Source organism: Paroedura picta, chromosome 2, assembly GCF_049243985.1.
Source record: "Paroedura picta isolate Pp20150507F chromosome 2, Ppicta_v3.0, whole genome shotgun sequence".
NCBI classification, from domain to species: Eukaryota; Metazoa; Chordata; class Lepidosauria; order Squamata; family Gekkonidae; genus Paroedura; species Paroedura picta.
This window is the reverse complement of record NC_135370.1, coordinates 28,882,230-28,907,789: the sequence shown is the minus strand read 5'-3', so window position 1 is coordinate 28,907,789 and position 25,560 is coordinate 28,882,230. Positions and strand designations below refer to the sequence as shown.

Here is a 25,560-nt window from a genome sequence, read left to right as displayed (position 1 = left end):
AAGAAAAAAATTACCAAAGTCAAATATGCTTAAACAATTAGTCTTACCTTTACTTTTTTACCAAGACGGTCCTTCCATTTCTCAGCTATGGAGCCTTCTACCAAGAGTAACCTACGTAGCAAAGAAGGGGGAAAGATTTGTTTTATGTAAGTGCAAAACGGATTAATTGAGGAATCAAACAGTCTATGTTCAAGAGGGAATTGGCAATTCACTAAAGAGATTACAATAAGACAGTAACTATGCTGTTTAACACAGGCTTTCTCAACCAAGGTTTTGGGAAACCCTGGGGTTTCTTGATGGTCCTGGAAGGGTTTCTCCAATTGGGTGGGAGTTAATTATTTTTTTAATTTGTTAAAAATGTATTGGGTGATATGCCCATATACGGTCATGTTGACCCCCCCCCCAATAGCCAAGCATGGCCCTGGAGTGGGAGGGAAGGGGAGGGGCCTTGAGTGGGCATGTCCACAGCTATGCTTCCCAACCATATTCTGCAAGATTGCACCACTTCTGGGGTTTCTCAAACCCTGAAGAATGTTTCAGAAGTTTCTCATTATAAAAAATATGATTTAACATATTAGAGAGGGCAGGGCTAGGATCTGAGAGAGTCAGCTTTGAATTCCTACGGCTGGGGTACAGCTTGACATCTTGTCTTTGGCAAGGAACTTGGGTGTGATTTTGAAGAAGAAGAAGAAAAAGAAGAGTTGGTTCTTATATGCCGCTTTTCTCTAACCGAAGGAGTCTCAAAGCGGCTTACATTCGCCTTCCCTTTCCTCTCCCCACCACAGACACCCTGTAAGGTGGGTAAGGCTAAGAGAGCCCTGAGTTGGTTCCTGCATAGTGCAGAGGGTTGGACTAGATGACCCCTGAGGTCCCTTCCAACTCTATGATTCTATGATATGCTGCTTTTCTCTACCCGAAGGAGTCTCAAAGTGGCTTACATTCACGGAAAACAGCAAGATCGGCATGGTGGCACAAGAGGCAGAACTGAACTGAGAAACAATTTATATACAATCATGAACAATGGACCATTGCATTGGTCAGTTTTGGTTTAATTTCTGTGAAAGAACATTTGCATCATTTTATGGTTGGGGGTCACCACAACATGAGGAACTGTATTAAAGGGTTGCGGTATTAGGAAGGTTGAGAACCCCTTGTATAATGGGTTTTATTTGGGGATTTTATGGGCGTTTTATGTTGGAAATTGACAGGATATAAGCCTAATAAATAATAATATATAATAATAATAATAATTGTGCCATGGAAGCTCACTGGGTGACCTTGAGTCAGTCCCACGCTCTCAGCCTAACCTACCTCACAAGGCTAAAACGGAGAAAAACAAAATGTTGTAATCCACTGTGGGCCCCTGTTGAAGAGATACGTGAAATAGTGATGGATTTAATAAATAACCAGTTTTTTAAAAAACCTTCTGAAAAAGGTGGTTAAATCTTGCATATGCTGTTCTGTTCTTTGACAAGGCCAGATGGAGTTGGAGGGGGGGGGGACAAACAGAAACAGCTGATAATTTAAAATTTTCAAGCTTTGAGGCACCCCCGAAGGCATATTAGCTGGCCATGCTTCTCTGCCACGCCCCCGGAAGTGACATGTTACTGGAAGTGACATCACTGCCTGCATTCACAGGCAGGCTCAAGGAGGACTGAGGGGGGAGAGGCAGGAGACGGCCTAAGGCAGGAGTAGGCGTGTAGGTTTTGCCCCCTTCCAAGCACAGAAACCTTCCAAGATAACTCACACTTGGGAGCGGTGGAGGAGAGCAGTGGAAGCAGGTGGTTCCTTAGCTTGTGGCCAAGCCCTTTGGCTCCCCTCCAGAGCTTCCATGGACCCTGATCGGGAATCCCTGCTCCAGCGTGTTGTCCTGCCGGCAGAATACATTGCTCTTGCCACTGAAAAGGATGATGCTAATAGGCTTCTGTGAACACTGCAAAATAGGTTTCTGCAGAACACTCAATGGTGTGCAAGAACGAGGAGAAAGAAAGGAAGTTCCGTTACCTGGAGCGCTCTTCATCTTCATAACCCATAATGATGTATTCCTCGTTAGCATGAAGAGGTGGGCAGAGGCAGCCCGAATTTGTGTACAGGTTAACAGTGTCTCTAGGAATGTTCACCAGGGAAGATTTTAGAATCTCCTTCACTTCAACTACTGCCGTGACGTCGTGACATTTGGTCTTCACCTCCTTTACTTTAGCCCGAATAACTAGAAGGGGGAGGGGAAGAGAGCAAAGAGAGTGCGTTCAAAGTTATAGAACCCAGGCACATATGTCATTCTGAATGTTTACATGCCTCTGAGCCCCACTTGCCTTCCTCTGGTCTGGGAAAGACTGTAAGAAAATGAAGGGTTTGATTTTTTTTATTTTATCTGCTGTCATCCATCAGACCTTCTTGCATCTGTAAACATCATCTTTGTAGAAGTGACTGGATTTACACCTATCTAGTTTGCATTTCTGGGAATCACATAAGGAGGTTGGTCCGGACTCTGCTGTTTTCTGAATGGACGCTCCTCCCTCAATATTTGGCCAGTGGTTTGGGTAAAAACATTCAGAATGATGTCCAGAGTGGTGTAGCAGTTAAGAGTGGCACCCTGTAACCTGGAGAACTGGCTTTGATTCCCTGCTCCTCCACATGCAGCCAGCTGGGTGACCTTGGGCCAGTCACAGTTCTCTTGGGGCCATTCTCGCAGAGCAGATCTCTTAGAGCTCTCACAGTCTCACCTACCTCATAGGATGTCTATTGTACGGAGCGGAAGGTAATTGTGTTTGTAAGCTGTTTTGGTGGTGAAAAGTGGGGTATATAAAAAAAGGTCCTTTTCTTCTTCTATTGGAATTTAATATTTCTGCAACTCAACGGAAGAAGAAGAAGGGTTAGATCTAATGTGCCACTTTTCTCTACGGCTTACATTCGCCTTCCCTTTCCTCTCCCCACATCAGACACCCTGTGAGGGAGGTGAGGCTGCATAATAGATCACAGAGAGGCTTTCTGCCAGGTGAAAGAAGAAGAGTTGGTTCTTATATGCTGCTTTTCCCTACCCAAAGGAGTCTCAGAGTGGCTTACAGTCGCTTTCCCTTTCCTTTCCCCACAACAGATACCCTGTGAGGTGGGTGAGGCTGAGAGAGCCCAGATATTACTGAAGAAGAAGAGTTGGTTCTTATATGCCACTTTTCTCTACCTGAAGGCATCTCAAAGCAGCTTACAGTCGCCTTTCCTCTCCCCACATCAGACACCCTGGGAGGTGGGTGAGGCTGAGAGAGCCTTGATATTCCTGCTCGGTCAGAACAGTTTTCTCAGTGCTGTGGGGAGCCCAAGGCCACTTAGCTGGCTGCATGTGGGGGAGTGCAGAATCGAACTCAGCTTGCCAGATTAGAAGTCCACACTCCTATACCGAGCTGGCTCTCCACTGCACTGAATAATACATGGTTAATTTTGAAGAACTTCAAATGGTCTCTAGCAGTTTCATGCTATTACAACTAATCTCCGGACAATCAAGGTCAATTCCCCTAGGGGGAAATGTCTGATTTAGAAGATGGATGCTAGGTTATCATACTCTACTGAGGCTCTACCTTTCCAAACCCCACACTTCCCCAGGCTCCGCCCCCCAAAATCTCCAAGGATGTCCCAACTTGGAGCTGGCAACCCTTCCATCCATCCTCGTTCCTCCAAAGGTTTGTTAGAGATACTGTTATAAGTCATGTTTGTTAATATCAAACATCTGGTTTGGTACCTAAATACAACTGCCATTGCCATTTCCTGCCCTGGACTTCCTTGGAGGTCTCCCATACTGTTTCCACATGATAGATTAGGCTCCAATTTCTATTTGTTTGCATCCATTTCCCCCCCCTCAATTCCGCATAAACTGGGCTCCTTTCAGCAAGAACCCAGGGCTATCCTGACTTGCACCCTCAGTTGGCTCACATCAAGGGTACACTTAGAAATTTGTGTTCCATTTTTTTGCCATGGGATTCAACAGGGTTTATGTCGAGGTTGGGCTATGCAGAAGCAGGAAAACTCAGGCCATCCCCAGATGGGCATTCCCCGCCATTGCTCCCCCCACCCCCTGGCAAGCATCACTTCTGTCATCTATCCTCGCAACCTTCCCTGGCCTGTTTTAATAGAAAAAACACAGCTGATCACATTACAATGCAATTCCAATATAACGAAATAGCAACCCCCCTCAAGTGTTGCCATGTTTGGTTGGCACCTTCCCTTCTTTCTCTATTTCCTTAGGATTAAAATTCATACCGAGATCATGGTTAGATGTATTGTACTGGTGCCACCCTCTTCTGAACATTATTCTCTCCACCAGGCTGAACTAAGATCAGAATTGTGACCACCGCCGCTATATGTTATGTGATATGTTATATGTAACTTTTAATTGGGGTTTTTATGGGGATTTTATTGTGTTTTAACTATTTATGTTGTAAACCGCCCTGAGACCTATTGGGAGAAGGGCGGTCTAAAAATTAAATAATAATAATAATAATACTTGATTCTAATGAGATCAGGGACAGTTTTCGTGTGTGTGTGTGTGTGTGTGTGTGAATGGCACAATTAAACAGCCCACCTTTTTGTATCCCCTTGTTTATGTTGTCACAATTTTGCGTTATAGCGCGATCGTAGTATTTTAAAAAAAAGATTCTGGACTTGGAGGGGGGGTGTTCTTAAATGCGACAGAATGGTGCTGGAAGATGATTAGCCGTTTTCGCCATGTAACAATAGTTGACAAGTGAAAAAAAATGGTGGGAAGGTTTCACTTCCTGTTCCTAGGAATGTGGACACAAGTCTGGGGGCAAATGGGGGGCGAAAAGCAGGCCGAAGTCTCCTCCATGCAGACATGGGAAAGGATCAGGAGAGCTATCCCGAGGCAAAAAAAACCAGGGGACAGCACAGCATAATGGCTGGGAGAGTCCTCCGTGCGGAAACAGTCCCATCCAAATACTAACCAGGATCAAATTGCTTTGCTTCCGAGATCTGATGAGATAGGTTAGCCTGGCCTGGGCTGTCCGAGTCAGGACAGTCTCTCAGTTAAGAGAACATATATTTGTTCTTCTCACTATTAAAAAAACCCTTCTATAGTTTGTACACATTACACGTGATTAGAGCCAAACCACACAATCTATATTTTAATGAGTCTGTTCAGTATTCACTGCACATAACAGCCTCCCAACAGGGTACATGAATACCACCCTGGGACTATTTCTGCCCAGGAAAACTGGAAGGGAGGGGAGTGCAAAGGCCTTTCTAACCCTGAGGCCACAGTCCTGATCTGAATTCCAAATTCACTTTGCATTCACTGAGGCCCATTTGTCTTCTGCCTGCCCAAATGGAATCAAGAGGCCAAAAATGTCCATCATAAATTCCACCACCCACTCCAGTAAGACTGTTCCACAGGCAGCATCCCCTGGGCATCTGAGGGGAGATGGTATGAACTGCGCATCAATGAATGCACTCCAAATACTTCTTTTGCAAACTTTAAACTGGTTGACAATATGAACATGTGGGGTCCTCAGCTGGAGAGAAAACAGGCCCTGCTGTTTTCAAACACATTGCAAGGACTACAGGATCGCTATGTAAAATGGCAGCCTGATCCTGCCTACACGTGGAAAGGAAAACAAGCAAGTTTTCAAATGCCAGAGATTTGCATTTAATTTGATAGCACTTTATCAAGGGAGAGTGAAGTCTATAAAACTTTGCTGATACATTAAATAATAGGGGGAAAATGTAACCCGGAAAGACCAGCTGCCTGATCATCTATTTCCCTCAACTCTTTGCTGCTCTCTTCGTCACTGATGTCCAGTTTGGCATTGTTATTATTCTCCCACAAAGCTATGCTTACCGTAGTTGTAATTGTTCCGAAGATACGTTTTCTGAGTGGCTCTTATAGGTTTGCACTTGCAGCGCTCTGGAAAACAGAAACTCTCGGAATTAGGGTAGAGAAACAAACGAGAATAAGCACATGCTCTGATTTGTGCACATTTCCAGTTTTAGAAAAACGCAGAATTTGCCATGGGAACCTTGGGATTCAACATGCATGCACAACTAAGGAGATGAACTGAAAAGCAAAAGTGTTCTAGTAGCAGGTGCCTTATTTTTTGGAAACCAATGTTCAGGAACTAGGCCTATCAAATGTCCCTTTTCTATACATCATGAAAGGTTTAGGGGCTTGGCTCTTCCCAGAAATTCACTCCACCAGCCTAATTTCCCTCACTGTAAGTAAATGCTTGCTCCATGATAGAGCGGTGTTTAAAGGAATGATAACCTTTTAATTGATCATACAGTTATTGGAAATTGGATTTACGGTAGTTTCATATTGGAGACCAAGAGCTGGTCTCTCTTTTTTTATTAAGAAATGCTGCTTGTTATATAAACTTTCAGTGAAATACAGAACAGCTTGAATACAGATTAGCTAAAGAATTATGCTGAAAGCATCCTTCAGGAAGCTCCGGCATATTTCAACTAAGATTCTGGGTTGCTGTAACTTTACATCCTTGATAGAACAATGTTTGGTACAGGCTGGTGCTAAAATACGCTCTGTTTAGTATAAGCTTGAAGAATGAGTCCTGACCGGGTGACCTGGGTGTAAACTGCACGGAGCTTTTATTCCAACCCCAGGTCGATTCAGTCCCTGCCGTCTATACAGAATGCGATTTTTGTTTTGATTTTGGGCGGTTTAAATTTTCCTTCTGCAGCAAGAAGGATTGATCCGGAGTGACCCTACCTTTATTGTGCGATATCTTAGAGTGCTTTTAACCCTCAATATTTAAAGGCTGTTTTGAATCTGGGCTCTCCTCCGTGGTAGAGGACCTGTGATTGGCCACAGGTTGTCATGTGACAAACTTGCCTTAAAGGAGAAGCCCCTAATTTCTCTCAATTTATTTAGGTCTTGGATTTTTTTTTCTGCCTTCTTCGATCCCCCCCTTCAAGAAAAGAAAGGATTTTTCCTCCCTCCTCTGACTTCTTCGATCCTCTTCCCCCCTTCAAGAAAACAAAGAAAGAGTCTCCATTTGCCTCCTCCCAACTCTTCTGAGCCTCCCTAACCATGTGCAGAACACTTTCCTGTTTCAATGGGGCGGGGGGGAGAAGAAGACTCGAGTTCAAATCGATCTGAATTCAACAGGATTGACAATGGAAGAAACAAAGTAAGTGCAGACTCTGCCCTGGTCACGTCAGAGGCACGAGATCAGGGCTCCAGGGCTGGCCTGGAGACTTTCGCGGTAGACCTGGAGAAGACTCTGAAGGAATGGCATTACTGCATTGCTCCAGGCCCCTGGGCCAATCCTATGAGGGGGATGTATAAAATTCTATGCAGCCCTCTATTCTGTGCACAGGTTTTGATTACCATGAATTCCCTTTGACTTTGTTTATCCTACAGCCAATATAATAATAAACATTAACAGTTTTTCCAGTCTTGTGTGTTTTTGGATAACTCACACCAGACAAGGACCCTTGGCCCATGGCCTACATCCGTGCATGTAATCCCACTGTGGGCTGAAGAGCCTAGCTTAGGTGTCATGGGGTTCCTAAATAGTTAACTGAGGCTGATGCTAATCTTAAAACCTGAATTAATCATAGGGAAATCTTTTTAGGAACATTAATGCAATTTTTTAACATTTTAAAGGCAAAAGTCACAAGCTTTCCTTCAAAATTTCAAAAGTGAGAAGCAGAATATAAGCATACGAAATGGATATTCATGGTTAGGACATGTTTGGAGAAGAGGTGAAATTATGCCAAACACAGCTGGTGGAGATATCACATAATGAATATTACTTCCAGGTCAATACCTGGAAATGACATCACCATCTTCCAATGCCCTACCCCACCAATCTTTATGGTTTCCACTTGGAAGTGGCATTATGTATTGCACAATGTCTTTAGCCCCATGCCCCAAGTATTTTAAGGGTTCCAGGCAACCCTATCCCCTAGACCAGAGGTAGTCAAACTGCGGCCCTCCAGATGTTCATGGACTACAATTCCCATGAACTCTTGCCGGCAAATGCTGGCAGGGGCTCATGGGATTTGTAGTCCATGGACATTTGGAGGGCCACATTTTGACTACCCCTGTCCTAGACAATGAAATGAGTACACAGTGTGAAAGCCAGACAACAAAGAGAAGGGAAAACACAACACTGTGAGTAGGCAAGGGAACTATATCTTAAATGCATTTTTAAAGGAATACAACACATTCAATAATTTTCTTAAACATCTATTTGGTGAGGATTTTACAGCACTTTCCTGCACTCTGCAGGGGGTGGGATTAAATGACCCTGGAGATCCCTTCCAACTCTATGATACTGTGCATTAAGAGGCATATTTTCATGAGGACAGACATCCTCTTGTTTCTGCTAAATAACAATTTAATGCTGAAGCTGCAGACAAAGAAAGCTATTTGAAATATGAAAGCTCAAAGGTGGCCGTTTCATCTAGTTTTCTTCAGTTTGTTGTCAATTTTCTTCTTAAAACAAAGCATTCCAAGCAGTCTTGTCGACTTAATGGGATTCAAGCCTTACACTTTATAACAGGAATAATCCTTCTCTTCTGCATGGTGAATGAATATCCCTATCCACTGTGCGGGTTAAAAAAACAGGAAAAAGTCAGCCATCCACTGAGGAGACCAGGGTCTATCCCAACACACTATACAGAAAACAGTGCATTGTAAATTAACTGTTAGATCTGTGGTTCAGTCAGGTTACAAACATTTCTTCTCCAACATGAGGAAAACTTTTATTAATGAGGAGAATATCTGAACAGCAACAGGGAGAGCACACCGGCTAAATGGATGGATGGATGAATGAATGGACTGATGATAGACAAAGACAGGAGAATAAAATAATGTATCACAATTAAATGTATAAAATTAATATATCAAGATGAAGGCTCTCTTGAAAGTACTTTAGCTTGAATCTTCCTGGCAGCCAACACAGGCTTTATATACATATCCAGCTGCTTCAGGCCACACCCCCTCAGACATACTATTGGTTGTTGATGCACACTTATGATTGGTTCCTAACACACTCTGCTGATTGGCTGCTTGAAACCGTCTAGTGCAGGGGTCCCCAACCTTCTGGCATATAGGGGCTGCATTAGGGTGCCCAATGCCTAAAGAGGGCCACATCATAAACCAAACTGTAACAAAATTATTAACCTACTGAGATTGACAACAGCAGACAATTAGGTTGGAGGGCCGCGTGGAAAGAGGTCGGGGGCCACATGTGGCCCACGGGCCTCGGGTTGGGGACCCCTGGTCTAATGAATCGCAATTGGGGACCAAGGAGCCAGGTCCTGACACAAGCACAGATGCATGACAGGAACATGCATATATAACATTAACCGAAAGGGAGACAAATGGAATGATGAGGTATTAATGTACTCAAAGAAACATGGCAGATTTAGTGTAGTTGAGATGCAGTGAAAGGCAAGAGGGGAACTTAACCTCCTCAGTCCCTTGAAGCTCACAGAATTATGGAGGTGGAAATAATGTAGGGCAGGGAAATTTCTATACACAGTTCCTCATAAGCTGCAGGGGCTTGCTGAGGATCCAGGAAGAATTACTTTGTTAAGAAAAATGAAAGGAAAAAAAAAAGGTCAAAACCTTGACAGAGGTAAAAGGAGGAGGAACAGAAATAGCAATTAGGAGATGGTTCAGAAACCATAGGAACTGTATTAGGCTTTGTGAAACCACAGGCCAATTTCTGGCATTAAAAAAGCCCAAAGTGAAATAAAACAGGCCCCGGTAATCTATAGGAAATGAGGGAGAAGAAAACTGCAAAAAGAACCAACAATGAAAATAGAGCATACTGAGGGAAAGTGAATAAAAAAGAAGACAAGGTGAGGGTGAAGGGGAGGGGAGAGATGCACTGATCCCCTACAGTAGCGATCCCCAACCTGTGGGCCGCGGACCACATGTGGTCCTTCGACTAATTGGAGGTGGGCCCTGAAGGACGCCTTCTCCCCCCCCCCCCGGCCCTTTACTTCATCCCCCCTGGACCTTTATAACACACTTCATTGTTATGGCGTGTCTGTATCTTATTTTGAAGGGATGTTTAAACATTACCATAGCGATCAGAGAGCGTTAGGGCAGTGGTTGAGAGTAGAGGAGTAAACTACCCCCCCCCACCGGGCCTCAGTAAAAGGCGTTGAGTGGTCCCCGGTGAGTGGTCCCCGGTGATAAAAAGGTTGGGGACCACTGCACTACAAGAAGGTCCTCAGTCTCCCACCTTTCTTTCTCTTTCCCCCAGAAGTCCCACCTAACCCTTGTAAAGTTGATTCCTAGGAGAGGGAAAGCAGCAAAATTCTACAACCCTTATGCCAGCAGATCACTGGATCTAGCCTGATCACAGCTGGAAACTTTGGGGGAAGCAGCCGTTTAAATGTCGAAATGTAGATTTAGGAAAAGAATGTGTTAGGTGTGTTGGGAAATCTCTAGTCCTAGGATACACCGGTCTGGTAACAGACTGATTTTAAAAAAAATTATTTATCTTGTATTTATAGTATGCGTTTCCACGAAAGATTTTTCAAAGGAACAAAATAACCTCGAAATAAGCAATAGGTGGCAAGATCAGGTTGTGAATGGAAGTGAAATGGAGGGAAGATTCTGTGCGGGAAATAGATGTTGACAGCCGCACCTGTATTGAATTAAACATGCAATTAAGCAGGGCAAGTACGGGAAAATTCAGTGAGAGGGATAAAAGAGAGCTTTGTATGAAAAAAAAGGATATTCACACACTGTTTCAGAAATCAACTTCACATAGCACAAACCTACAGAAAAAGCCGGCATTTCCTTCTCAGGCCCTGATATTAGTTTGATAAAGAGGGGCACATGAGTGTGTGAAAATAAACCAGGGAAGGAGAAGTGAGTCTCACAAATGTTTCCAAAATAGTTAGAAGAAATATATAAATGAAGCATATGGAGAATTTGATAACCCCGCAAAAGGTGGAAACAAAGAGCTCGGGCAGTAAGATGGGGGGTCGAATTCAGGTTAAGATACAAGTAAAATAGCATTAAAACTATGAGGGAAAACTCCTACAAATTAGGCTTAATTCTGAGATGTTTAAAATCGTGATTTCAGATAAAAATATTGAACTAACCTCTGCCGTGGCTAAATTTGCATGGGGCAACTAAAGTAAGGGATCCGGGAGAATCTGGGGCAAAGAGTGTTACTAGTTGCATTTTATTTGAATTTGAGATTAACGTACATGGTTTGGAATCGTATTCCTATTTTAATCTTTGTGTATTTAGTGTATTGGTGATGTAATCTGAATTCTGGTCTAATACTGCATTAATAAATATGAAGGGAAACTAATGGGGAAAGAGGGATTTTTTATTTATTTTTTAAATAGACTGAAGGGGAAAAGGGGTTGGCCTGCAGAGAGGAGAACAAGATAGCCTGTAATACAAAATTCCTAGATACTTGACAGTAGCTGAGATGCAAGACAGTCATACCCAGAACAAATGACTTTAAAAAATAAAGGCATTTGACATGTCCCAAAGCTCAGGCTGAGCGGACATTTGAGATGTAAACATGTAAACATGTCATACATTTTCTTCCATAAGGAAAATAAACGCTGGGGGAAAACAGGAGACTGTAAAGTACAGCTAAGCATTCGGATTGCTAAATCCCACTAGAATTAGATTTTCACACTTTCAAATATATAGATCTATGCAGACAAAGCATGCGAAGTCATTTGCTGAAAGCAAAAGATGTTGATAATGTTATTACTTTGAGCAAAAATGGTTTATGAAGGAGCACATATACATGTGTGCAAAAACTGGAAAGACATGTATCTGAAACATTCTCATTGACCAACGACCCTCTCTCTATGTGACATTTATAAGCAGATGCAGCTAAACCTCCATGTGATCCGATAACAAACCAACATTGAGCTTGGGGATTTCACCGAGCTCTGAGCCCCTAGCTACGTATTTCTACCATCTAATCATCCCACAACAGCGTAGAGCATTCCAGTTAGCTAAAAGTAATGCTCTACCTTTTGCCGAGGGGGAGCCCCAGCCATGGTGGCCGCTGGAGAGCACCAAAGGTGAGCCAGCAGCAGAGTGGCAGAGCAGCCCCCGAGGCAGCAGCTGGGGAGGAGGACGAGGAGGCGCTGAGGCCCGGTACCAACTGATCCACAGACTGGTACTAGACCCTGGACCGGGGGTTGGGGACCACTGCTGTATAGAATCAATTACACACATTTTCATCCATTTTATTCCTAAATCCAAGCTAAATTTCTTAACTCATTGCTGTGTAAAAGAGAACTGCATTCGGATGAACGTAAGATTCAGTTTCTTTTGACATCCCTGAACCCTGATATAATTGAACCGGTTGCAAAGTTTTTATATGTTGCCATGAGAGATGGTGAATGTATTTTGTCCTACTCTAAAGCATGATCTCTGCCTTTCTTTTCTCTGTATTGCAGTGGATCCTTTTGTACTTTCCCTTCTTATATAGTACTTTTAGATGCTATTAAAGGCTTGTTGTTGTAAGCAGACATAGCTTGTTTCTGTACATGTGTGTGCCTGCACTTCTACCCTCTCCTTTTCCACCTCACAGACGGTGGTTTGAAACAAACTCTAGTTCCTATCTAGCATTTAAGAGACAAAGCCAGCATTACTCTGGACTGCAGAAGGTGGGTCTCAGCTTCGACCATTCCTTTATTTTATTTTTAAAATCGCTTGCGTATAGAAAGCTAGCACAGCAGGGAGAAATCTTCTACTAATCTCCTCTTTATCCTTGCTGGCTTTTAAAACAGGGAGATGCACTCCATAGGAAGACAATCCACAATCCTACTGGTGCAGTTTGAAATAGTTCAGCTCATTCTACTGACTCGAGTCCTGGATAATTTACTGCAACGACCCTCCGGTGTACTCATGGGCAAAGACAAGGGGACTGGAGAAAACAGAAATCGAGGGAAAAGGAACAGGAGCAAACTTGGTTGGAAACCGAATGAAAAGCTGGGCAGGCACAATTCAGTCAAGTAAGATGGAACTTGTATTTATTGCAAGAAAGCCCCACGTTCTGGTGGAAATAACTTAGGCGTACTAATAATTAGAAATGCACATATGCTTTCCCCAGCAACTTTTATTTATTTATTTATTTAATTTATATACTGCTCCACCCAGCAAGCCAACTCATTTTTTAAAAATATTGCAAGACACACACAGAGCTGAAGAAAACCATGTTCTACACCTCTATGCCTATCTTACACTCCTGGACCCACTTTGCCAAATCAGGGCAAGGAAACGGGGAAGGGGGGAGAAAGAGGTCATGGGGACAGTCTATTGGATCCTGTGACCAGTTTGGTGTAGTGGTTAGGAGTGCGGACTCCTAATCTGGCATGCTGGGTTCGATTCGGCCCTCCCCCACATGCAGCCAACTGGGTGACCTTGGGCTCACCACGGCACTGATAAAACTGTTCTGACCGAGCAGGAATATCAGGGCTCTCTCAGCCTCACGCACCTCACAGGGAGTCTGTTGTGGAGAGAGGAAAGCGAATGCGGTTGTAAGCTGCTTTGAGACTCCTTCGGCCAGAGAAAAGCGGCATATAAGAAACAACTCTTCAGTAATCTCAGGGCTCTCTCAGCCTCACCCACCCCACAGGGTGTCTGTTGTGGGGAGAGGAAAGGGAAGGCGACTGTAAGCCACTTTGAGACTCCTTTGGGTAGGGAAAAGCGACATATAAGAAACACCAACTCTTCTTCTTCTTTCACCTGGCAGAAAGCCTCTCCGTGATCTATTATGCACAGCGGTGACCGCATTGGGCCACTACCAGTTTCTTGTACGCTTTCCCTGTACAAATGGGGGAAGATTTCCCCCGACGGACATAATCTGGATTTCAGCATGTACACACATCCCCAGAGCGGAAAGGGTGGGCGACTTACACAAATGAAATTCCACCTTTGTGGAAGTATAAAAAATCCTGTTCGGCCGAATGGTGCATTTTCTGTCCCCGCTGGGACACCGTAGGCGAGGGAAGAGCCAGTCCTGGAAGACCCAACTTATCCCTGTGAGCACACACCTTGCCCGGCATGGCCATTCATGGAGCCTGGAAACTATCCATGTCTCCTTAATGCAGGTCCCCAGAGGCCCTAATCTGAGCTATGGCCGGGAGGGGGCCAGGCCGCCATCAATGTTGTGAATAACCAGGAATTTGCCCCACCACCGGCCAGCCAGTAAGATGGGGCTTCTTCCCCCTGCATAATCGGTCCCACTGCCCCTTCCTTTGGGTCTGGCACAACAAAGATGTTTGCACATTGGAGGGCGCTCTAAGTGTGTATAGGTGTCATTGCCTTGAATGGGATGCCTGGGCTTTGTCTTAGCCTGGGAGCTGCCCTTTGACACCTCCTCTGTCTCTCACTTTGTCCTCTCACTTGTTCACATGGCCATCCACAGAGACAAGTCTCTCCGGTTCATAAAATGCCCTCATCCTCCTACACACATGATGCAGGACAGGCTATTTCTGATATGGAGAGTGCTTTAGATTAGGCTTCTTTCTCTTCTCTTGACTGCAGCCTGAACGTGAACTGTGTCTACGTGAACAAACCTAAGAGCTTTTTTTTTTGCAGTATGCTTCTTTGGAGATTTATTTATTGCAGTTAGTATCCTGCTTCTGCGACTGGGCAAAACTCCGCTCTACTTAGTGGTAAACTAACCTCTGCCTTTTCCTCCTACCGATCTGCAGGACACAAATGCTTCTCATTCCAAAGGTTTCCTAGCAACTGCCCAGCCTAGACCTCCGTCAAAGCCCCGAATTCCTGCCTTGGCCTGACATTAGAGGCATCAGTCACAAAACCAGCTGCCAGACAAGCACTTGCATTTGAAGGGTTAAGTGAGCACAGAAAGCCTAAATGAATTAGTCAACAGAAGGAGGAGGAGGAGGAGGAGGAGTTGGTTCTTATATGCCACTTTTCTCTACCAAGCGGAGTCTCAAAGCGGCTTCCAGTCACCTTCCCTTTCCTCTCCCCACAAGAGACACCCTGTGAGGGAGGGGAGGCTGAGAGAGCCCTGAGATTACTTAAGAAGAAGAAGAAGAGTTGGTGCTTATATGCTGCTCTTCTCTGCCCGAAGGAGTCTCTCAGTGGCTTACAATCTCCTTCCCTTTCCTCTCCCCACAACAGACATCCTGTGAGGTGGGTGAGGCTGAGAGAGCCCTGATATTACTGAAGAAGAGTTGGTTCTTATACGTCACTTTTCTCTACCTGAAGGAGTCTCAAAGTGGCTTACATTCGCCTTCCCTTTCCTCTCCCCACAACAGACACCCTGTGAGGGAGGTGAGGCCGAGAGAGCCCTGATATTCCTGCTTGGTCAGAACAGCTTTCTCAGTGCTGTGGCGATCCCAAGGTCACCCATCTGGCTGCATGTGGTGGAAAGTTGGGGAATCAAACCCAGCTCGGCAGATTAGACGTCCGCACTCCTAACCACTACACCAAGCTGGCATCATCATAATGGCATCATTATGAGATGGTGCAAATGCAAACAAATGAAAGCGAGGAGGGCAGAAATTATTTATTCATTTATCGTATAGTGTATGTAATATAACCGGGAAATCCTAGGAGTGTCTAGCAGCCAGGCAAGGGACATGGGGAGGTGGTTTGCCATTACCTGCCTCTACATCATGACCTGTGGTGTTCCTTGGAGGGACTCCATCCAAATCCTTGGAGGTCTCTCATCCAAACACTATCCAGCATTCACCCTGCTTAGCTTCCAAGATCTGACAAGATCAGGCTTCCTTGGGTTATCCAAGTCAGAGCTATCATAGGAATGAGAGTCTTGCAAGTTCATACTGTACAACGTGCAAAGAATATTAACTGGAAGCCCCACCCTCACATGAGCAGCAAGTGTCGCTAATCACATAGGTGGAAGAACAAATTTTCCTTCCAGCCACAGCCAGTTCCTCACCCCTCAAGATGTGTCACTCTGGACAGGACCGTCTTCTCAGGGTTCTCTGAATAACAGGTGCTTTTCTGAATAACAGGCACTGCAAAAGAACTTTAAAAATCCTAGCCCAAAACTGAAGCACCCATCGGTTTGCAACCTGGGCTGAATCTGCACGGAGCTTTTATTCCAATCCCAGGTCAATTCAGTCCCTGATGCCTACACTGAATGTGAGATCCATTTTCATTTAGTCTGATTTAAATTTTCCCTCTGCAACAAGCATGATTGATCTGGAGTGACTCTACATTTTCCTCGCAATATCCTGGAGTGGATATAACCCCCGGTATTTGAAAAATCGGCATGAGAAAGCATGCAGCTCTCTGCTTGCTGCTGAGCCTCCGTGGTAGAGAAGCCCTGATTGGCCATGGCATAAGTTCAAAGCCTTCCTCGTTTCCAGTTTGCAAGGCTTCCCTTAAAGGGGAAGCCCTAACTTCTCTCAGCAGAAGCTCCAGAAAGCCCTACTTTCTCTCAGCAGAGGTTTGTCTCTTGGATTTATTCCCCCTCCCCTGCTGTCTCCAATCTTCCCTCCCCCACCCATTCAAGAAAAGGAAAAAAGAGGCTCCTGCTATGCTTGGCTCCCCCCCACCTGACCTTCCCTAACCACGTGCAGAACACTTTTCTGTTTTAATGGGGGGGGGGAAGACCTGAGTTCAAATCGATCTAGCTTCAGCAGGATCCACAACGGAATAAACAAAGTAAGTGCAGATTCATTCCAGGTATGATTTCTGCATGAGACACTACAAGTTATGATGTCCCCTGTTCCCTTTCAAGACTCCCCAGCCATCTGCTAGTGGCTGAGGCCCAGGAGGGCAGTTTGCACATCCCATGTGGTCTGTGAATAGCTGCAGGCCTAGGTTTTCCCATGCCAGAGATTTAATACAATAAGGACAGTAAAAAACTAAAGTAGGCTTTGGCATACGCCTTGCTTCTGGGAATTGGTGTATACTTTGGCACAACACCTCTCCCCAGCAGACAGCTCTTTCTTCAGCTTCATGGAACCCAGCACAGAGCTGGAGCAGAAGCACAGAAAAACATTAAATGCCGAGTAGCAAAGGAAGGCAAGAGAGAAGCATTGATTCTCTCAGTGACCCGGCTCTTTGTCCTCGATAGCCTACAGCAGTGGTTCCCAACACCCAGTCTGGGGACCGGGACCAGTCTGTGGATTAATCGGTACCGGGCCGTGGCTCCTCCTCCCCAGCTGCTGCCTTGGGGGCTGCCCTGCCACTCTATCGCTGGCTCACTTTTGGTGCTCTCCGGCGGCCGCCATGGCTGGGACTCCCCCCTCGGCGTGGCACTGCACAGCTGCTGCTTGGAACCCCCTCCAGTGGGCGGCGGGAAATCAGGGGTGCCGGTGGGAAAGCAATTGGAGCAGGGGCTCAGGCGGCGGCAATGTTCCTCGGCAAAAGACTACCCCCCCCCCCCGGGTCTCAGTAAAATTTTCAAACGTTGACCGATCCCCAGTGATAAAAAGGTTGGGGACCACTGGCCTACAGGACATGAACTGCACCATATGTATTTACCATTTGTTCTGAGACTGAAACATTAATGCTGTCAAGATACAAGGGAAACTGTGAGCTACAGAAAAGTCTAGAAAAATAGCCACCGAGTTTCTGATTCTACTTGGGCATGTAGGATTTGTTTATTTGTTTGACTTCTATACCACCCTACCCAGTGAGCCAGCTCAAGGCAGTGTGCAATATAATGATTTAGTACAATAAGTTTAAAACAGAGTAAAATTTAAGTTTAAAATTAATCAAAAAGTTGTTGACACAAACAGGTTAAGATCAGCAGTGGCATTTCATTCCTCAGAGCAGGCAAGAGTCTGGCAATAATTTGGGGCATCTTCCACTCAGTAATACTAACTAGTAGGTGAATGGGTGGGGACATGGAATAGGGAGATGTTATCTAGCTTTGGCCCCAAACAAGAGCCTGGTGGAAGAGCTCTGTTTTACAAGCCCAGTGGAGCTAAGCTAGTTCCTAGAGGGCTCGGATGTATTCCAGGAGTTCATTCTGCTAGGCAGGGGCCAATACGGGACATGTGTTGCCCTGGTTGAGGCCAAATGTACCTCTTTAGGGCCAGGGACCACCAACTGGTCAGTGTTCATAGAACGGAGCATTCTTCAGAGTGTGTAGATAGAGAGGCAGTCTCTCAGATATGCAGGATCTGGACAGCAAATTTCCATATGGTGCAACTCAGCTTCATTCTCTTTCCATCCTTCAGTCATGTGCACACATGGGGATTCTCACAAGCAATGCAACTAGAGCAGTTTCTCAGTGGAACAGGCTTCCTTGGGAGGTGGTGGGTTCTCCATCTTTGGAGATTTTTAAACAGAGGCTGGATAGCCATCTGACGGAGAGGCTGATTCGGTGAAGGCAAAGGGGTGGCAGGTTGCATCGGATGAGCGATAGGGTTGTGAGTTTCCTGCATAGTGCAGGGGGTTGGACTAGACTCAGGAAGTCCCTTCCAACACTATTATTCTATGATTCTATGTGCTGGCACTGCAGATTCAACAACATCACCCATTCAGCTTCAGCCTCGTTTCCATAAGTTATGGCCAGTGATATAGTCAAATTTCCCAATCGCCATATCAGTCACTTGAATTCCTTGCGCACATATGTGACAAGGAGTATGGGGTTCTATGGAACTTCAATGGTGTCCTCCAAGCAAATATGATATTCCTAAATTCAGAAGCCTTTCCCTGGCAGCTGAGTTTTGAGGCATGCTGCCTCTGAATGGGGAGGTTCCGTTTAAGCTGGTTCTGTGAAAAATGAGAGTGGCCTAGTCACATCTGGTGGGAGCGTCTAGCTCAGGGGTAGTCGAACTGCGGCCCTCCAGATGTCCACGGACTACAATTCCCACAAGCCCCTGCCAGCATTCGCTGTCAGGGGCTTGTAGGAATTGTAGTCCGTGGACATCTGGAGGGCCTCAGTTTGACTACCCCTGGTCTAGCTGATGTCCCTTCCGGTGACATGGCTTTGTGTAGCTGGATCGCATCACTTCCAGGTACCCTGAAGCCTGAAAAATATTTCAAGGGTATCTCCGTCATCAAAAGATTGTAAAAGGATGACTAGAGTCTGGTCAGTCCCTGAACAGAGATCTCTTGTGGCTCCTCTATGTGACTTGACATGATGCCCTGATGGCAGGAAATAAACAAATTATTATGTAGGTGTTGAGGGAGCAAGTTACAAGTATGGAGGGGGGCGTCAAGGCAGAAAAGGAGAAGTCACTGAAGGGAGCAGGAGAACTTCAGGTTGTTGAAGGCGGTAGACTTAGGCGTCCCTATAAATACACAGCAAACCTTAAGACTACGGGGTCTGTTTGGTTGCCATAAAGCTCTTGGGGATTACGGTGCAACACAAATATTTATGTCTGGCAAAAATCTGCTGAAGAAAAATTTTTAATTTTTCAACTAGATAGTTGGAGCATCTTCCGAGGCTCTGTATAGATACATCTTGTGAAACTGAGAAAAATATGTCATTTCTAGGCCAACAGGAGGGGATATTTATACACAAGGCTTCGCCGGTTGACTTTGACAGGGATAAGAACTGCTCTGAGCCCACTTAGTGTACAGACAGCACTCAATAGAAATCACATGATAAAGAAATATCATGTACAGACGAAGACCAGTCGATCCCATGAAGACAGAAGCCAAAGAAGACAGACTGACTACAAGGCTGAATCAATAAATAATTTTCGCTATTCAGTGTCCATTTCTATTGAAGTCAGAAAAATTCAGGGAGCCAAGCTAAAACGAGGTTCGGATTCACTCTTATTTTCAAGCCAAGCTACTTTCATCAGTAGCTTGCTCCTCTTATTTGCTAATCTGTTCTGTAATTTCCATGTAGTAAAGATTCAAGTGGGTAGCTGTGTTGGTCTGAAGTAGCACAATAAAATCAGAGTCCAGTAGCACCTAAGTTCATCATAGCCAGCTTGGTATAGTGGTTAGGAGCCCGAACTTCTAATCTGGTGAGCCAGGTTTGATTCCCCACTCCTCTCCCACATGCAGCTGGGTGACCTTGGGCTTGCCACAGAACTGATAAAGCTGTTCTGACCGAGCAGTAATGTCAGGGCTCTCTCAGCTTCACCCCCCTCACAGGGTGTCTCTTGTGGGGAGAGGAAAGAGAAGGCGAATGTAAGCTGCTTTGAGACTCCTTCGGGTTGAGAACAGAGGCATATAAGAACCAACTCTTCTTCTATTTAAGAATATCCAATAGACTATGAGTTCAATTCTTCAATTGGAGGACCCTCTGTGTTCTAGTCACCTTGGAGGTCCTTGATTTGGCAGTGACTTGACCTCAGAGGGTCCTCCAGTTAGACCTATGGTCTACTGTGGTGGTCCCCAACCACCGGGCCGTGGCCCGGTGCCGGGCCGCGAAGGCCGTGGCACTGGGTCGCGGCTCCCTGCCTCCGCAGGGCCACGCTGGGCCGTGCATGCGCGTTTGCACCATGCGCGGCTGCAAACGCGCACGTGTGGCACTCCCGCGCATGTGTGGGTGGGTCGCGCACGTGCGTTTGCACCATGCGCAGCCCCAAACATGCATGCACGGCACTCCTAAAGGGTTTCCTAAATGGGTGGGAGTTAATTAATGTTGGTATATATTTAGACATTGATTGGGTGGCTATGGCCATATATGGTCGTGTTTACTTGCCCCCCCAATGACGAAATATGGGCCTGGATGGGGTGGGAAGGGGAGGGGCTTCCCAACCATTTTCTGCATGATCGTGCCATTTGTGGGGTTTCTTGAAGCCTGAAAAATATTTCAAGGATTTCTTAATGTTAAAAAAGTTGAGGAGGTCTATCATAGGGGATATTTAGAAAAACATAATACGCACTACATAAATGAGCTTCAACCCAAATTGGGTCTTCTTCAAATTATGAACACACATAATAATTCAGTGGAAAGTACATAAAGCAGCCAGTATAATCAACCAAGTTGTAAAACTTATTTTTTAGGATAACAAAATCAGTGGCGATGGAGACCTCCTGGGCTATCACTAGAATTTTCAAGCAGCATGATAGGAGACCATTATCTGGCAAATGGACATTTTCTATCAGTTCCATCTCTTGAAGCATTAGGTCTAAAGCTTGCTATTGTATAGTGCATATTATGTTTTTCTGCCAACAAAAGTATATCTAGTCAAGGCTATGGTCTTCCCAGTTGCAATGTATGGCTGTGAAAATTGGACCATAAGGAAGACCGAGCGTCAAAGAATTGAGGCTTCTGAACTCTGGTGCTGGAGAAGTCTCTTGCGAGTCCCTTGGACTGCAAGGCAAACAAACCAGTCAGTCCTAGAGATCATCCCTGACTGCTCCTTTGAAGGCCAGATCCTAAAGATAAAACTCAAATACTTTGGCCACCTCGTGAGAAGGAAGGACTCCCTGGAGAAGAACCTAATTAATGCTGGGAGCGATCAAGGGCAAAAGAAGAAGGGGACGACAGAGAATGAGGTGGATGGATGGAGTCACTGAAGCAGTAGGTGCAAATTTAAATGGACTCCGGGGAATGGTGGAGGACAGGAAGGCCTGGAGGATCATTGTCCATGGGGTCGCGATGGGTCGGACACAACTTCGCAACTAACAACAACAACAACAACGTGTTTTTCTAAGAATAGCCTATGGGCTTTGTGCATGTTTTTAATTGTATATGTTGTACACAATTAATTTCTTTTATAATTTTATTATTCCTATATATTGTACGGACATCCAACCTTTAGGGTTCTAATCATTTTTCAGTTAGGGTTTTTTTTGTTTTGTTGTTCTTGTCGTTTTTCTCCCCTTTGCAGCTTTCTTCCTTGGTTTTGTGAAGACCCAAATGCCACCTTTCTGCATATGTGGTAGAACTGTATCAGAGCAGAGTCTTCTGTAATCACTTATTCTTTGTGGCCTCTGAGGAAAACTTGAGAAAGTCCGTTCAGTCGGTCCTCCTTAATTATATTGTCAGAGTGACAAAACCATACAAAATGGCTGCACTTAGGCTTTATAATTCACCTCTTTTCTGTGCAGAAATTAAATTCACATGAGACAATCACAGTCTGAGTTTCTGCATAGAGCAAGAACACTATCCCCATTTGATTCATGCATTCTAGGCTGCAATTCTTACAGATGGCCACTGTAGTCAGAGAAACGTATGTGACTAACATAATGCGAATGCACCTAGCTAACCGAAGAACAAAGAATGACAGTTCTAACATGGACCATTTCTGCACTGGGAACTTTGCTGCTCTGGTTCTCATGAAGGAACAAAAATCTGGGGCGGACGAGGTGCACTCGGCCAAATGCTCCTTCCGTGAGGAAGCAGGAAGAGGCGAGGCAACCTGCCCTGGTTCAAACTCCAGCCTGCCGCCCGGCGCAAAACCTCTGGTGTGGAACGGTCATAGTGTTTCATGTCAAATGAACCGACTGAGTTAAAGGTGTTTTAATCATTTAATATTAAAGGCAACACCCTCCATCACCATCTTTGCATCCCACTGTACCACGACATCAACTCAAGAACTATGCAAGACATGACCAGGGGATCTCGACGGGAGACTTTGGAGATTACCGCTAAATTGACCATGTGATTGTACTGATTGTACTGTAATCAGAAGTATAAATGCTTTGATTTACGGAGCCTGGGTGCTCTTTGCCTTTTTGGATTACTGCTTTTTCCTGCAGGGTTTAATTAATCTATGGTTTTCCGATTGTCTGAAAGTGAGTCCCTCCACCTCAGAGTGCATTGAATCAGAAACCCCGGCATAAAGCTGATTAACCACGGTTAGTCTTAGCCATAGATTCACATGATATGCAAACTGGATACCAACCAGACCCCTGCAAGAGAGGCAGGAGTAAGAGTAAAGGTGATGAGACCAGCTTTTCCTGAAAAAAACTAGGTCTTCAATGCTTGATTAATCTTGGTGTCACAAACAAGACACAGTTATAACAAACCGTGGTTCTGCATTATGCCTGAACAAGATCGCTGCGTAAGAGTCACTTCCATATGAGAAAAGAAACCTAAATTTAACTACCGTTTAAAAATTGCTTATGAATCACTCTATAAAGTTTTCTGGGCCAAGCACAGAAATCATTGTGCCACCATCTGATCATTTCTGTACTGTTAATATTTAGCTCCAAGCAAACGGCAAAGCATTTAAGAAATATATATATATATGCATATATAAGATATACATAAGGTAAGATTAGATTTTTTTTTTAAATGTACTCACCCATGCTGGTGCCTCTACAGTTTCCATTATTAGAATCCATAGGGAAATCTGGCATGAATTGTTAAATATGTAAAGAAGTGTTAGTATTTTTAATATTGTGACAACACAGCCATATTAAAATGCTTCAGTTTTAATACACTAAATATTAGAGATTAAGACTACATTAAGGGAGAAAACAATTCTAGTAGATGTTCACGGATCAGTACTCAAACATATAAACATGGGACTGATATGAAAGAACGAATGAAGCTACATTTCAAGTCTTTCAAAGTATTTCTGGAAGCCCTCTATTTTGGAAGAACACATCCTTAAGCTATTTGACACTTAAATTAGAACCATGGTGTTTCTGCATATACTATGTATTTGGGTTGTGTTTTTTTCTTCCGTATTTACTTGCCCTACTAAAGCAACAGAGTCTTCTTAGAATTGCAGCAACATTCATAAAGAGACTCACTGAGCAGCTAGAAGGGAGTCAAGGGTTTCGTAACTGGGGCTGAGATCCAAAGAGGAGTCAGGTATGTGTGTGGAAGAGAAAGGTGAATGTTGAAGGGGCCTGGCTTCTGGTCTTATCTGGACCCACTGCCAAAGAGGCAGGTGAAGTCACACCTTTTCAGTAATGGGGACCGCTGCAATATAAAGAGAAGAGGGCAGCTACGCATGTGATTCTTTCTCACACATGTGTGTTCCTTCAGCAAATCCTCATTTTTATCTATAACAGGAACGGTTTATATCTAAAGAACGGCTTATATTGACATCAGAATTCAGAGCAAGGGGTCAGCAAGAAAGCAGTACAACGATGTCTGTTTTCAAAAGCGCGAGCACATGAAAGCTCACACCTTGAATAAAACGTTGTTGGGTCTGAAAGGTGCCATTGGACTCAAATTTTGCTTTTGGGGCTGAAAAAAATGTTAATTAAATATACGGGTGATTGACATGTTTATTAACAGTCCACCAGGTTTCTGCAATCCAAATGCTGGCTATTTCATGTTCCTTTTTTATTTTAGGAAGTGGTATAAATGAAACCTCACAATAAGGAATACACCCAGGAACATCCTGCAGTAAATGGGCATAAATCTACACAAGATTCTCACTTGGATAACTGACAGCTGCTCACCTTTACCCTTTCCCTTTCTGCAAGTCCTGCTATCCCATGAAAATGTTTGCTCACCATTCCCTTCACATCCTGGTTCTTTCGGCCTCCCAACTACCCTCCCAATAAGCACTGACTTGTCTTTTTAAAAGAGCTTTATTCATTCCAGTAGAGACACACGAGTGGGCTATAGCTTGCAGACCTTGACCTATAATCTGAATTTATAACCACCCTACAAAGAAAGATGAAACTCTGGCCACCTCATGAGAAGGAAGGATTCCCTGGAGAAGAGCCTAATGCTGGGAGCGATCGAGGGCAAAAGAAGAAGGGGACGACAGAGAATGAGGTGGCTGGATGGAGTCACTGAAGCAGTAGGTGCAAACTTAAATGGACTCCGGGGAATGGTAGAGGACAGGAAGGCCTGGAGGATCATTGTCCATGGGGTCGCAATGGGTCGGACACGACTTCGCACATAACAACACAAAGAAAGATACCAACTCTCAGCAGCATATGCAACCACATGTTACCACTTCTTCTCACAAGTTTTACTTAGGGCATCGTACATAAATTAATTTGTCATCTGAGTTCTTGATCCTCCTCATTGGAATATGTGAAATTATTCTACTGAAAACAGCATAGGGTGACCACCTACAGTGGGAAGTGCAATACCAGGGATGGCCAAACTGTGGCTCTCCAGATGTCCATGGACTACAATTGCCATGAGCTGGCAGGGGCTCATGGTAATTGTAGTCCATGGACATCTGGAGAGTCACAGTTTGGCCACAGCTGCCTGTTCACAGGTTTACGTTCTCAGCCAAAGGTGCGGTAAAGGACACAGTTCAGACAGCACAAAAACAAAACAACCATGGTTTATGTTAACTACAGTTAGTTTATGAGCTGGGTTTTCCTTGAGAAATACTGTTTCATCGCCTTTGCCCTTCCCCTGCACAATCCAGCAGGTACCCCAGCCTGCGCTGCAGCGACGCCAGTGCTAGGGAACAAGCCGCATTAACCACTCCAACACATGGTTAAGACTAACTGTGGTTAATAAGAAACCAACTTCAAACCATGGTTTCAGATTCTGATTTGATGTACCATAAATAACCATTGCCAGAGGGGTGGCCCACATTCTGATGATCACAACAAAAAGCATACAGTTTCTGCAGATGGAAGGTATTTCTGCTAGTGGGGAAGATTTGCAGCCCCAAATGCTCTCTCTCAGTGGAGCTCCTGATGGGAAACAGCATGGATGGGTGGGGGTCTGCAGTGGGAGAGGGAACCCCTTAAAAGCACCCCCACTTTCATCCTTGGAAATCCTCTTCAGCAGG

At 44.7% G+C, this 25,560-nt stretch overlaps 1 protein-coding gene across 2 annotated transcripts in view; it reads right to left on the bottom strand.

Annotated features, from left to right (window-relative positions):
- FRZB (frizzled related protein) overlaps positions 1-25,560 on the bottom strand; it is a 58,270-nt gene that overhangs the window by 14,223 nt on the left and 18,487 nt on the right. The window contains exons 2-5 of one of the 2 annotated variants that reach the window (XM_077319532.1): positions 23,143-23,190; positions 5,843-5,908; positions 2,005-2,209; positions 48-111 (exon numbers count right to left, since the gene is read on the bottom strand). In XM_077319532.1, the coding sequence (XP_077175647.1) occupies positions 48-111; positions 2,005-2,209; positions 5,843-5,908; positions 23,143-23,190 (383 nt within the window). The remainder of the gene's footprint in view (positions 1-47; positions 112-2,004; positions 2,210-5,842; positions 5,909-23,142; positions 23,191-25,560) is intronic. The other variant, XM_077319533.1, reaches the window with a different exon arrangement.